Source organism: Anser brachyrhynchus, assembly GCF_964034855.1.
Source record: "Anser brachyrhynchus genome assembly, chromosome: 4".
Classification (NCBI taxonomy): Eukaryota; Metazoa; Chordata; class Aves; order Anseriformes; family Anatidae; genus Anser; species Anser brachyrhynchus.
The window spans coordinates 10,019,865-10,035,424 of NC_137698.1; the positions used below are offsets into that span (position 1 = coordinate 10,019,865).

A 15,560-nucleotide genomic window follows, 5' to 3' on the forward strand; every position below is an offset into this window, starting at 1 on the left:
ATCAAAACTGACATTATACTCCTTTCCTAGTTCTTTCACTGCAATACTGTACTATTCATACATATACATACACATACTATATGCAAGTTTTTGTGGAAAAATAAGAAATCCAGTTACATTTTCCTTCCTCCTAGCTTTACATCTGAGACCTGAACAGGCATTTTCATGTTTCTTTCTTCAGTTGATCATTTCCTTCTGATAATGGGCAGAAGTCAGATGATGATCTGGATTTTTACATCTTTCAGTGGTCTTCGATACAGCCAAGGGTCTCATGGTTCAACTCTTTGGGAAATGGCAAAGTTGGGGAATACAGTCTGAGGGGTTTCTCTTTGTACATGATGAATGTGAATGTGATGTATGATCAGACAGCGGCATTGGGAAAGTGGTCATACATTATGGGATCTCTCATTCTACTCTGCCTCCTCTCTTATTCAATGTGTATGTGGTGGATCCAGCTGTACCTTAGCCTGCATAAGTCTGTCAACTAATTTGATGACAGGGCTTAGCTTTCTGCATCCTCTTTGAACACTGGTTTGACAGCCTGCTTGGGTTCACCATTGCAAGCCTAATTAGGATGCTCATTAATGGCAGGCTGGCAACCCCTATCTAAACAAGATGAAAATGAAGATTGACGAAATGGACAAGGAAAAAGTACTTTCACCCCAAACTTAGCACTTGGCAATAACTCCCTAACACAATTGCTTTAATATTAAAGACAGTAATGTTCTCTCAGTAATGAAAGACCCATGACCATAATAAGCCAAACTGAAATGTAAAGTGCATAGCTTGGAAGTAAAATTAAAAGCAAGTCTGGAGGAGAGCAGCATGAAAAAAAAGGTCACACAACTCTGCAGAGAGTGTAGATATTTAAAAGACTGGTTTTATTCCAGCTTGGAATGAAACCCAAAAGTTTTGAAGTTCTGTGAAAGACTTCTCAGGGCCCAAGCTCTCAGGTAGTCTGCCCAGCAGTCTTGGAAGCCCAGACCATAAAAAACTTCAGATTTTTTTTATGGGAAAAAATATATAAAAATCCTAGCTGGCTTCAGTCAGGATCTGAGCTGCAAAAATCAATGAAGTGTTTCCAACATTTAACTCATTTACAGAACTGAAACCACAAACTTGATTCCCTAAATACTGATTCCAACAGCAATGTACTGCTGGTATGATTTCTGCACTACAAGCACACTTTTTGGCTTATGCATGTTAGAGGAATATATGTAAAACAGAATATAAATAATACATGATTCTATTTTGTAATTATTAATTTGCACTCCCTAAAATTAAGGCAAACTGTTGCCAAAAATAAAAATCGAAGAAGCACAAATCAGATCCACATTTAACTTGCTATCATGAGGATGCCCCACAGAATTCAAGTTCACAGGAGACATGAAGTGTGTTGCAATTTACACATTTTAAGTACACAGCTGGTAAGTGTGTTTTGCAAGCTTTTCTGTGTGATTTGCAGAATATGGGCTGGACCTGCTACTTGGCTTTTCCAACACTAGCCAATGTGCTCGGCTATAAATTGCACAGTTCAAACCTGGCTGATGGTTGTCACACACTACTTCTTCAAAGTTGCCCAATTTAGAGTCTGACAGATAACCACAATGAGAAACAGCTAAGCATGCACTACCTACCTTCCAGACCACCATCGAACCTCATATGAGACCATACCATCTCAGAGCAATCAGAGAAACAGATCTCCATCAAGAATGCAGAGATGACTCAGATATTTTATAAACCACAGAATGGTTTATGGCCAGACTGAAACATTAAATCACTCTTTGAAGTGGACTAGGAACTACTGTACCACTCAGATTTAAAGAAAGAGCTCAACATCGAAATGATCAGCTAAAGAGACAGAAAGTGACATTCTGCCCTTGACAGAATGTTGAAGTACCTGGAGACGTTGTAACCCAAAGTACCCTAAAGCATCCACAAAGTACATCTGCACCATGCTGTCAGTTGCAAATGCTGGAGATGTTATGAGCCTCAGCTGAAGAGTTGTCCGTGAACCAGCAATTTTGTAGACCCAGCAGCCCCTCTCATCTGAGAGCAGAAAATTTCTGTATTAAAGTGTTTATTTAAGAAATACATATCTACCTTTGAAAGCTGCAAGGGCTCTCAGGACACATTATCTCTCTTTGTTCATACATTTCCAGGCGATTCAAATGTGAATTCTGTTTTAAGGGTATCATACGTGAAAAACTTTCACTCTTCAGAGTATCTCAAAATGCCAAGTACTTTATTTTTATACTTCTCTGCTTAAATCAGAGCTTGTGGGAAGCTGCTTCCAGCACTGGTTTGATTGAAATTTGAGAAAGTTTGAATTACCTCTTCCCATTCTCCATTTCCTCCTCTACATCCCCCCAGTTTCTTGTTCAATGCACTCTCCAACTGTCTTAGGAGGAATTAAAAGGAGCTCCTGCCCTCGCGCCTCTATAACTAAATGAATACTGTATGTGAACTGTTCTTCAAGACTACTTTATTTACCAATTCGTAAAGAAAGCTGACAAAAAATCAGTCACTTCATTTAATCTCTTCTGAATTTGTGGCTGTCCAACTCTTCAGCAATGCCAGCTCAGAAGCCAGGTAAAGCACAAAAGACCAGACAAAACAGACCTCTTTCCTCATTTAACACAGCAGGTTAATAGTATCACATTGCAGACTTCCATTTTCTCTTTTTCTTTCTCCCTGTGTTTTCATGTCCAGTCGCTGATGCTTAAATTAATTTTTGCTGACAGCCTGAACTCCTACTGCTTCCCACGCCTTATTTGCTCTGAATTATATGAACTTACGTATGGATGGATATGTATCCATCTTAAGATAAATACAGGTTCCCTTCCCCAGCAAATCTCATGTGGTTCTCAAGAACACCTTTCAAGAAAATCTAACAGGGTCTGGAGTATGGTATCTCTTTTCTTCATACTGTTTGAGAAAATTGACCACTCTTCAACATTCAGGTTCAACAGTTATCATGTATCGCAGCCACTGCCAGAGCTAACTAATGGGTCACCACTGAACATGCCAGAAGCAAAAGGGTGCAGTCAAAATCCCAAAGAAGGGCACTGAGCAGCTTTGTGGCAAGTGCTGTTATAGAGGATCCTGAAGAAGTAACACCATAGGAGGCACCATCTACTTACTGTTTCATATTACCCTGTTTTCTTTTATTTATCAGGACAAATTTTCTGGCAATTTACACCAGATAATCTGGTCTAAGAAAAGGTTACCAACATCCCAAAGCTGGGTAATCTGACATGAACAAACTTTAGTACTTGTGTAATTAGCTTTTTCGTAATCAATACTTAGAGTAATATTGTTTTTTTCCATAGAGTAGTCTATGTTTTTTCTCTGCAGAATTTGGGTTTATCAACAGCTTCAGTAGTGCTGGCTGCCTAGTCACTTGTAAGTAGAGATAAAATGAGTGAACCCTCCAAGGAAGCACAGGGCTCTTATTAAAATATAAGTGGATGGCAAAGGAAACCAGTAGATAGCATGTTTTTACAAAATTAAAGTCATACTTTTTGCATCTACTCTTACAATCAGCAGAAGCAGCTGTTATTTTCATTTATGGAAATTTTGAGATGAATCACAACCATTAATTTATTTTCCATTTGAAATGAGAGCATCCTGGACAAAAACAAATCTTTTGAAATCATTTATAAATGAGCTAAATAATACAAGTCCCAACTAGGGAAATATGATGTTGGAAGTTGAAAAATTAGTACTGCTTAATACAGAAATCATCTCTTCATAGCAACAGTCCACATCTTCTTAAGCTCTGTGGAGACCACAAAGTCAGCTACTGTCTGCTAAGTGCTTCCAAACCAGCATAAATTATCTTAACGGTCTTTAAAAATATCACTGCTGATTATGAAGTATCCACAAAAACATGCTCAATCTTGAGGTTCCCATTCTTATGGCAATTGCTCCTAGTGATGTAACTAAGCATTTTTTTATTAATGTACTGCTAATCTATTTGCAGATAATTATCCAGTTTGGTTCACCAAATTTTAAAGAATTTAAATTGATGCAGATTTGCTGATGTATACATGGCAAAAAATACTACAACCAGACTAAAACTACAACATACATTTTGAAAAAAGGTGAAAATGTGGGAGATCCTTCTCAGCTAAATATCATAAGTAATTTACAAGCTAACACTAGAATAGGGATGTTTTTTTTTTTTTTCTTTAGAACAAAGTAATGGCATAATTTCATCATTACCACAGGGAAAACTTTTAAAATAAAAGAACTAATGACTATTAGTTCTCCTCAATTCAGTCTAACAGATGGACAAAATAATTTAGATATTAATTGATTATGAGTCATTTGTGCTTCAGGGCTAGAAACATTCAACACTGAATTTTCTTGTAACTTGGAAATTAGTTATATTTCAAGGCAGCCTAGGTAGGCTAATGCACTGGCTGTGCCTCCATTTACTGGTGAAAAGGAAGGAAGTAGAGCTGCTCTGCCAGTCAGGTTACATGACTTTGGAGGAAGAATTGGATTAGAAATAGTTTTGTCAAATCTTATCACCCCTTTAAGTTAATCCTCTCTAGCTGTCATTTTACTTCAAAAAGGCACTCAACCTGTGGCCGTCAACTATGTATTAGTTTTGCAGATGTTCAGAGCGGGCTTTTTATAACGCCTACATGAATCAGACAGCCACACTCAGCTCCATGGAAAATAACATACTTTAATATACTGACTGTCTCTATCAATGTGCATATAATAGCTTTGTTACATTGTTTCATTAGTGTGTTTTATAGCTTTCCTTTTTTATTATTATTATTATTTTTTTATAATTCTGTTTGGCTGGTTGAAGCAATTTGCTCTCCACGGCAAGACATTTGTCTCAGGAGGAACACAACAGAGGTGTTTATAGTGAAGCTATAAAAGCAGGGAGGAAGGATAAGCAGTAACCAAGACTATCAGATCCAATTAAAATCTCTGGTATAATAAAAGCAGAATATAATCAACCGTGATAGCAATTTAAGAAAGCAGGAGAAATAACAGTCAACCCAAACAGAAAAAAAAAAAAGTTATTAGTTATTAGATCTTTAAAAATCATGGGAGCTCAGCCTCTCAATTATTTATTTTAGTTAAGAGAACATGACACCCAGCAACAAGCAAGGTCCAAAGAAGAGAATGGCAATGAGTAAGTCATTAAATGCCATCTACATTAACAGAAAGAAATTTATAGGAATGCATAACCAAACAGTTGTCTGCACAACAGCAAACAAGTTGCTCATAAAGTACATCTTACATCTTCTACTCAATATTTAAATGCAAAAGCTTTTCTTTTTTTTTGTCAGATGAAATCACTAGCAGTTCAACTATAGGTTTTCTCAATATTTGCAATAAATTACTTATGAAATTGTAATGAAACTAGACTCGTGAATTGTAATGTGCCGAGACTCATGAATCTGGATTGAAACTTACAGTTTGGGATAGAACGAGAATTAGGGATAGATGAAGAGATTTAGATCATTAGTTGGTTCTAAAATTTCAAGTAGAAAGGTTCAAATCGAGAGTACTGGTCAAAGTTTACATCCAGCAGGGAATTTGTTTCTCTTGTTTTACTATACTGAGGGATGAGGCATTTTATTGTGTAACTACTAAAACGACGATAGTGTAAATATTTGTATCAATAACAAGACACAGAACAATTACAGTCATGCACATTGTTAAGTATACATGTATATAATGAATGTACTTTTTTTTAAAATTATTATTATTAACAAAATAAGTTCTGCTTTTAGGAACAAAATAATAAACTACAGGTTTTGTTGTTGGCAGAGAGGTAGACCTGATTCAGATCTTGCAACTTTGCTATCCTCTGCCATAGGATAGAAACCAGCATCACGCCAATATTAATCTATAATAAATATCATGTCATTAAACACCACCTACTGTCACAATAAACACTAAAAAATCAAAAGAAAATCCAGAAAGAAGATAAATGCAGAAATAAGCAGGGTTGTTGGACAAGGTGACCCCAGAGGTCCCTTCCAACCTCAACTGTGCTGTGATGCATTGTAAAATAAACAAATGCTCCAGTTCATTTGTTTTTTGACAGACCCTTCACTGAGGCTCTCCTTGTACCATCAGAAACACAGAAAAGCTTATAAAGCATAGATAACTATGGTATATTGGTACCATTAGACTTATAACATCAGGCAGGCTTTTGTCTCACTTTTCACATCACATAAACATGGGAGGCATAGCTGGTTGCAAGATAAGCATGCCTGTATTCTGGTTCTCCCTAGCTGCTCTGATTATCAATTCTAATTAAGAAACAGGACCAACATACAGCCAACCCAAACATACCAGCTGAGCTCTACCTTACTGATCCGCTACCTTACTTTTCAGAAACAGCAAGGTAAAACCCCAGTTCTAAAACCCATATCAGTGCAAAGGACCTGCAGATGGCTGCCTGCTCCATGTTATTCTTCAAGGCAGATCTAGACACTGTGTTGGAATAGATTTCCCTCGATGTTTTCTGTTCATTTTAGATAGTAAAATAAACCATATTAGGTACAGCAAGAGCTTCATGCTGCCCTCAAGTATCCTATCACTACACTGTGAACCTTAATTTCACTCTCCTCCTGATGCTTTACTGAAAATACAGAAACAGAATGGATTGCTTCAGGTTATAGTCATGGTGACGATGCATGTGATACAAATCCCTTTGAAGCTAACTTATTTCAGCACTGAAACTTTCTTTCCTCTCTCATTTGCCTGTGACTAAAATGTCTCATCTTTGAACATGTGCCTATGGCAAGCAGGTGCATAGAAAAGCTATACCAACACCACTCCATTCATCAAGAATTGGAAGATGGTGGGTGCTTTCACATCATTCGTCAGCTGAATGGCCTACAGCAAAGGCTGCAGGAGCATGAAAAGCCAGGAAATTGGACTAAACAGTACATCCAAGATTTGCTCAGATTTTAACTGAAAGGTGAAAATCTGGAAACCTCAAGGACCCCTGCTTCCCTTCTTGCAGGTTAAAAAAAAAAAAAAAAGGTCACAAAAGAGTCTTCTGCTACATTTAAAGGATGAAAGTTTTGACATGTTTAGCATGCTGAACAGTAAAGGGATTTGGAAGATCCTGAGAGCTCAAAAAATCCTTTAAGCCTCTAGCTCAGTTTGCAGCTATATATTCTGTGTTTAATACTATAGAAAGAACAAAACAACAACAACAACAAAAAAGAACATATTTAATTAGATTGTCAGTAACAGCAAATTACAGTGGGGCATGCTGACTGTTTTTTTTTTTTTTTTTTCACCAGAAGCTGCGACATAGAGAATGGACTCTCGAAAAAGCAAGTGCTCTTGAGGAGAGTGCTGGTCTAAAAAACTCAACATGCTTTGAAAAAACAAACAAACAAAAAAAACTGTTGAGAAAGAAAACCTTAAAGAATAGAGCATTCAGCTTACTTACAATAAAAATATAGCAGAAAACATAGTCACTGACAGTGTAAGATTTGGTTTTAGCCTCTGAAGATCATCTCTTCTAGCAAAACTGAATTCCTGTCAGAAGATCGGGGGCTCAGATTTACAAGATTTTAAAGAGGCATCCATGGCAAATAGTAGCTAACAGCTGATCTACAAGTTCAGCTGTGCCACAAATAGAGGCAGGGTACCACCTAGCACATGCAATTAAAGAATGCCCTAGATGATATTGCCTTCTCCAGAGCTGGTTATATGTATTTGATATTTATCTGGAGTCTTCCATGTTCTCTGATGTATGTAATCCATTCATGACTGAACAAACAACATTACTATTTGCTCCCACAGAAACCCACCAAAACTTGGCAACAGATTTCAGTGGAAGTAGCACCAGATCCACCACTCTGATCCTTATCTTCTATTTTCATCTGAATTCTCTTCATCTCTTAACTATATATCACATTTTTCTCTATTTTTCTTTATTAATAAAAAGAACAAAACACAGCCAAACACTGAAGTAACATGTAAAACTTGATGTGAACAGCATCACAGAAAATGATTAAAAAAAAAGAGAGAGGTCCATGGACCTTGGACACACAAAGGCTGAATAAACTTTGTGGATAAAAAGTTGAATAGACTCTTCTAATTCACAGTAAACGAGTTGCTTAAAGAAATAAGCCTGCTTAGAGAGCTACGTAACACTAAAGCAAATCCCCATCTTTGATCTAAAAGATCTGATTTGCGGCATGATCAGATCTGAAGTTGAAATCTGGTAAAACCATGTCACTACATCAAAAAAGCTTTATTTTTTGAAACGCTTAAGTTTAAATTTCCTATTATTTCCAACAGATGACATAATAAAAAGGACGACACTTGCCACAAGGAACAATGTAATTTCACAGAATAAATGTTACTACTTGTTCTATTCACAGTAACCATTAGAAAAAATAACGCAGCGAAGGTTCAGTAACAACTCATTTTAAAATTATATTTGCTCTATAAAGATTCATTTTTCTCTTTCACTTGCATACTACTGTACTTGCATGACAAGAAGTTTGGAAGTGTTCTCACCTGTTTCTGAAAGCTGTCACTGCCCTTCTCACCCATGGTCCTGGCTTTGCAAAGCAGGCTCAACATGAGGGTGGTTTCCCTCTCCCCTTTCCTAATGGTTTTGAAATGCCTTCCCACCAAGGCTGGCATGGGGACAGAATTTTTCTTGTCCCAGAATGCCTGCTCTTTTGCTAAAGCATCAGGTGATTTTTATCTTTTCTTCTAGCGCTTGACCCTGGACTTTTGCCCTTTTGCTGAGCTTGCAGGGACATCCTATTCCTTTTCCTCTTCCCCCATATAGCTTTTCACATCCTGGAAGTTCATCACAGTTCAGAAGACCACATGCAAAATAAATAAATAAAAAAATAAATAGCAAACAAGCAGCATACTGTTCACATCAGTCACCAGCACTATTGTAGCATAACCATTTTTGTGTTAAAGGGTTGGTTGTAAGGTGCTTTTCAGTAATAATAAGTTTGGATGGGAGTATTTTGCTTCATGTATGGGACCTAGATGATTATTTGTGGGTACATAAATACCTTACCCTACTGAAAACTGAACAAGTCACTGCTAGATCCCTGGCATAGGATTTTTACAGATTTTTCCATAAACTCTTTTGGGAAGTAGTCCCAGTCACTGCTTGCTCCATGCATCTCCAGTCTGTAGCCCCACAAATATCACTGTTTAAGCAGAATTTCCCTCCATCCTCTGGGCTCAAAGCAATGAACGACATTAGAGAATTTGGCTGGTCTCTACCTTTCTCTTTATATTAATCCTACAGCCAAAAAGGAGAGAGAGATACCTCTCCACTTCCCAAGTGTCCCTGCCTTTTCATGCCCACAGAGGACAAATTAATATGCAACTTTTTTTTTTTTTTATCTCCATAGTCAGAACAGTGTGTTTACATCCTAGTCTCCATTTTCTTTTGTATAAAAGCAGAGATCTCATCTCTGCAAGCTCCAGAGATATAAAAGCTGAAGAGAAAGAAGGGATCAGCTAAGACCCAACACAAAAGGCAATGCTTTTTAAATCAAACAAGCAAAATACCAACAAAACAAAATAGAAAGCTCAAACCCAGCACGCTCTTATTTAAAAATAAATATTTCAATGAGTCAGAGCAAAGATAAATTCTACCACAAGGAATCTCTGATTTGCAGACTGCCTATTTACACAAGCTTCTGTCTATTTACCCTGGAAAAGTTGTTACTTGCATAGTAATCAAGCCCACACTTACTACAGCTGTTGCAGAGTGAATGAACCCTCTTCTCAGCTAAACAATGAGGGGGTTCAGCCAAATTAGTCGTCCAAGAAGAAGGGACTGAGAAGCACAGAGTATGTGAGGCCTAGGGAGAGAGGCTGACATCTTACTAGGCAACTTAAATACATCTCCTGGGTAGAGAAGCTATAAAATATTTTTAAACAAATTAAAAAAAAATAAAAAAGAAGGCTTGTCTACATATGCATTTGTTACTTATTAACTGCGTATGTTTTATGTTCTAATTCCACTACGTTACGCTGAATTACAAGGTTAGACTGCTGAGGCACAAGGCACACTCTTTGGAATAAGCATGTCCACACTTGGATCGTGTAGGAATTAACGTCTTAACCCATTGGCAATCCATATGCTTCATCACTTCTTTGTCCAGAAGGTACAGCTTCTGCTTCAACTGCAAATTAACAGATTTTGACTATCCATTGGCAAAGCTGTCCCAGAAAATTTCTTCTTGCACAAGCACTGATTTTGAAGATAAACAAAGTACAGGCAGTAATGCACTTCCATTTGTGTAACTCCTCCTATTGAGAGGCTTTCACTGCCAGTTTTACCAGCCACGCATCATACCCCAAATAAACGCTGGCAAAACCTGTAATGTAGCATCTGATACGAGACTCTCTGTTTGAACCTTACTCACAAAAGCAGACAATGACCTTTCCTGATAGTCATACCAGGAAAGGAGAAATCACAGTCGTATTTTATTTTAGGATGGCCAATGCCAAAGTGAGAACTCTAAAAGAAATTGCTTACATTCTTGGCAATATTGGACATTGTTTTAGTTATACAGTTTTTATTTTATTTTTTTTTAATATTTTAAAAGCTCAGTGCCTGCGACCTCAAAAGATAACAATAACTTTCTTACTATGCTTCTGTTTGTAAAAATAAATGATGCTAAAGCAAATTTATTTTCTTTAAAAGAGTGTTTTTCTTTATGAACAACATAGGAGCTTTGTCTCACTGAGTTATTATAGTTAGAGTCCTGAATCCTTCTGCTTTCAGGTTGAAGTATGAAATATCTAACAATGCCACTTGTTGAAAAATAAGACATTTGTGACTTGGGTGATAAAAACAATGCAGAACAATCTATAACATTCACACAAACTGTTTACATCTTATAAGGCATTGCAAACATTTGGATAGTGCAGCAAACCCTCATTATTCAAAATTAGCAAGCTTGAGTGTGTAATGACAGCAGAATGCCTAGCCAAAAAAATAAAAAATAAAAAAAAAAGAAAACCTACCCCCAAAAAACTTTTAGTTGAGACTGCAAACACACAGTTTTTGAGCCTGAATTTCTGAAAACCCACGTAATACAAAAGTTAAAAAATAATAATAAAAAATAAAATAAAAAAAGAAGTTACGAATATATCCAAAGGGAAATTATTGTAGAGAGAAAGTATACTTCTGTGGACCAGGGAAAAAAAAAAAAAAAAAGGTACTTTCAACCACAGGTTCATTATGAACAGAGCAAACACATTTAATAAATAAATAAATAAATACACAGGAGAAATATCGGTGTTGTGTAAAGAGAACTACGCCACACATTTAAAAGATAAATTATGCAAGTCATGGCCAAATGCTCTGCACAAGTCTTCTATCTCTAAATCATGATGAAATTTTCGAAAACCGTGCATGCTGCCTGCAATTTTTGTTTAAATATGTAAGCAGAATATTAGTTTATAATCTAACATTCCTCAGTCAGATCCAATCCTTCACGCATTCCACTACCTTACTACTACCCACGTGTAAATAACAGATCATTATCAAACGTTATTTTTTATAAAAGATAAAGTGCCCATCAAGTAAACAGATTTTATCCACAAATGCATATGCTATATAACTAAAAAGTTATAAAACTATAAACTATAAAACTGTCAGCTGTAAAGTTGGCTTTTTTTTTTTTTAAAGCAATGAATGCAAAGAGCAAGGAAATTGCAGTACAATACCCATAAGCCTGAAAAAAGAAGTTGGAGGGCTAATTCTTCTGTGTATTTCCTAACTGCTTTTGTTCGTGCAGAATGTAGTTATATTGCTTTGTAGGCACATTTACAGGCATAAAAAAATACCCGTACATGATGATCTTTAAAGAGAGGATATTTAAATATATTTTTTTTAAATAAACACAGACAAATTGCATCTTTCGACAAAAAGTTGCTGACTTTATAAACCGAGTAAGAAGTTACCACTGCTGAACACATACCTCTGTTATGAATGACTTGGCTGTCGAGGGGTTCATCACAAGAATAGCCCGTCTCAGAGTGTCCCGGTAGCGGTTCAGTTCTTCTATTCGCATAGTGGCAAAGAGCCCTGTGATCATTTTATTTATGTTGTTTTCTACTTTCTGCAATGCTACATCCATTCCCTGCTGAGATACTTTGTCCAAAAACTCTTGTATTCCACGGATATCTAGGAAAATCAAAAGCCAAGCAAGATGTTAATTGGTAAGCGGAATAAAAGACACAAAAAGCCATTCAGCTTCTCTCACAAAAATGTTTTGTTCAGTATCAGGTAGATCCCTCTGGGCTTTAACTTAAAATTCACTGGAGCTCTTCCCTGAGCTATGCTTGTGGCATTTCTTATAGTGCTAAAATACAAGAAACAATGGCTACACACCAGCTCCTGTCCAAAAGTACCACTGAAAACCAAACCAATAAATATTTCTAGCAACTTTCCTAATTTGGCCAGTCAATTGTTATGCTAGTTCCATACAGGATGTTCATGCTAAAATCCATAAGTAGCAATGAAGCTAAGATGACTGCAGCTTATATTGCCTTCCTCTGAGTAAGGGTTGTCTGAGGCACTTGGAAGTGGGAGGAAGGAAAGTAGATACTTTTTATCGCTGGACTCAAAATTATGTTACCCACAGCAACACTACGTAGCTTCAACTAAGTGAAGCTCATTAAAAAGTCTTAATGTCGTTCTAAATTGCACAGTTGTTTATTTCCTTGAAAAACAAAACAAAAGGCAGACATAGTTGCAACGGTACTTCCTGCTCTAGTCTGATGCTGCCACCACTGGCTGAATTTAAGTCTTCCAACTGCTCTAGCAGAGCCTTCTGGCTCATACCAAGTAAATCCTTCTTTAAAAGTGAGTCACAAAGGGAGAACTGGTCCACAAAACACTAAGTATTTTCACCACCACCACCACCTCGTAATATCTTTAATGTTCCCTGGACAGAAATGGCTGGGTGCTCTCACATTGAGATGCTACCTTCAGGCTGGCGGAAGACTTTTCCATTACGGAATTTCACAGCCAAGAGCAAAAAGGGGTAGTTTTGGTTTCCCCCCTCTTTTGAATGGTTTTATTTAAATAAAAACTAGAATCTTCCAGTTTAAAGTCACTCGATGACTTCCCAAGTCAGAGCAGGATCTCGTGGGCCTCAGGGTAATCCTGAGTCCTCCCTTTCTGACCCTTATTCACCACTGCAGTTTCTAAATCTTTTTTATGCAAACAAGGCACCAGATCCCTGATGTGCAGTCACTCAGACCCGCTCTCCCAGAGGACACAGCAGAATATCCTTCCCTCCCTGTGCACCAGCCTCCCACAGACCAATCTGATCCCATTTAGACAACAAGACGCAGCCTGAGAGGCTGATGACACGACAGATATGGTTGGGCACAGGCATTAGGGGCATGATATTAAATCCCATCCCTGGAGGACTGCAGTCTCTGCTCTGCCTCCCTCCTACAACTGTGGTGCTCTACCAGTGCCTTGTCTTTGTCTGGATCACTTGTTTTCCAGGGAAAGGTCACACCCGAGGCCACAGGCTGATCACACCTCTTTCTTCAGGAAATGTCTAGTATCTGAGAAGGCTTCCAACTAGATTGTCATGAGTGCTTGGTTGCTCTGAGGCTTCTCCTCCTCTCCTGCCTTCTTCTCTCACTCCCTTCTTCATTTAATCATACTATGGAATGGGGAACCTAAAAAGCATTTATGCTACAGTGAACTCTATAGATGCAGTTTTCATATGACATGGGAGGACTGCAAAAGGTTTGAAAATCACAGCAGACTGGACGGATGCCTGAACATGGCAGACTGTGAGCCCCAGAAGAGATGTTACACAAACAGCCACAGGCTCAAGCAGGAAAGGGCTCTCAGATGACCCTTAGGGCGGCTTATTTTGCAGGAGCTAAAAGTGATACCATGCTGGCACATTGTGATAACAGCTCAGAGCAACACCACGACAAACCACAGAGAATAGCAGAGCACATTGCTGTTGTTTTACTTTATCAGGACTGCAGTAACTACATTCTCACAGGAGTACACTGACAGGCAATGGCCTTTAGAGGGACCGAAGTCCATTTTAAGCCTAGAATAAATAATGAAAATCAGCCCTTTTGAGAAAAATATTGTGAGAAAACCTTTTAAATACCTTTCCCAAAAGCTGCCTAGACCCCAGGAGCCTCCCCTAGCCTTTGAGACAGCAGTACTCCCAGAGCTTGGCTGCTCCGTATCAGTCCTGTGGATTCACAAAAGGTTGGGCTGCAGGGGAGGATTATGTGTTCCCCCCTTCCTCGCCCCCAGCAAAGCATCCACAACATGGCAGGGAAACCTGTGTGATACACCCCTGCAAAGATTTGGGAGGTATCACATGTGGATTTAGCATGGAAAATGTGACTGGGAAAGTACAAGAGCAGAGCAGCTAAGGCCTGGCCGGTGACCACAGCAGACGAACCCTACATGGTCTGAGGAGTCTAACAGCAACGCTCCGACATCTAGACATGATGAGCCTGAGGGGAAAAGCTGAAAATACCCGAGCTAGAAGTCTCTATGCTGACTGCTGGAAGAACTTTACTAAAACTAAAGGCAAGCTTTCCTCTTTTCCAACCTTAGTCAATGCTCTGTTTACCTTTGCGTTTATAGACTGGGGAGGAGGCAACACACTCTGAAGTTTAAAGGTGCTAACAAACACGGGTGATGGTGCCATTTGATTTCAGGCTTGGGTAAAATAAAGTAACTGAGAGGTTCTGGGTTTCAGAGAACTCCAATGGCACAGTCAAAAAGACCTGAGGCATAGAAAGACATTCCCATCTTGATCCGCTTATTTTTGGCAACAAAGACTAGTATGAGGAAAACAAAGCTTGGTCTCCACAGTAAAGAAAATTCTCTGCAAAGATGTTCCAGCTAAAGAGCATTACAAGCAGCCACCCAAGCAGCCATCAGGCAACAGATTCCCAAAGCCACTTCCAAACACAAAGACCTGGCCATGTAACAGCTTAGAGCCAAGCAGCCCACAAAAATAATTCAACAGCGTTAGTCTTAGAAGTCAGTCTGCCACCACCAGAAAGTTGGGTCTCTCGTCTAGAGCTCTAAAATACTGCAAACTGGACAGAAATTTAGGCTAGAAACAGCATTCAGCACAGCAACACCAGCCTTCAAAGACTGCCGAAACACCAGTATTACTAAAGTATTACACTTCAAGAATAGTTTAAACACAAATAAAATACATGCTTATGCTAAAAATAAAGTTCTATAAGAGAATCATATACTAATTACAGCTTCTATTTAATATCTAAATCAGGAAAATTAAAATCAATCTAATCAGAGATGTTAGGTTTTTTTTTTTGTTGGTTTTTTTTGGGCACTTTGAACACCAATTTAAGAAACAACAAGATTATTTGAACGGCTACAAATATGCTTCGATTTATGCAAATGGTAAAATAACTTCTTTAAAATAACTTCCTTCCACTTTAACTCCTTCATTCTGAAGTTCCTGGGGCTCACCCACTCTGTGAATTATTCAGCATCCAGACAAATGGAGTAAGAACTGGATTAAAAACCC

The 15,560-nt window shown here is 38.1% G+C and overlaps 1 protein-coding gene across 13 annotated transcripts in view; it reads right to left on the bottom strand.

The window, feature by feature from the left end:
• The window catches only part of GRID2 (glutamate ionotropic receptor delta type subunit 2), an 800,504-nt gene that overhangs the window by 288,419 nt on the left and 496,525 nt on the right, over positions 1-15,560 (bottom strand). For all 13 annotated transcript variants that reach the window (XM_080592187.1, XM_080592186.1, XM_080592181.1 and 10 more), the window contains one exon: positions 11,979-12,184. In XM_080592187.1, coding sequence (XP_080448313.1) covers positions 11,979-12,184 — 206 coding nt within the window. The remainder of the gene's footprint in view (positions 1-11,978; positions 12,185-15,560) is intronic.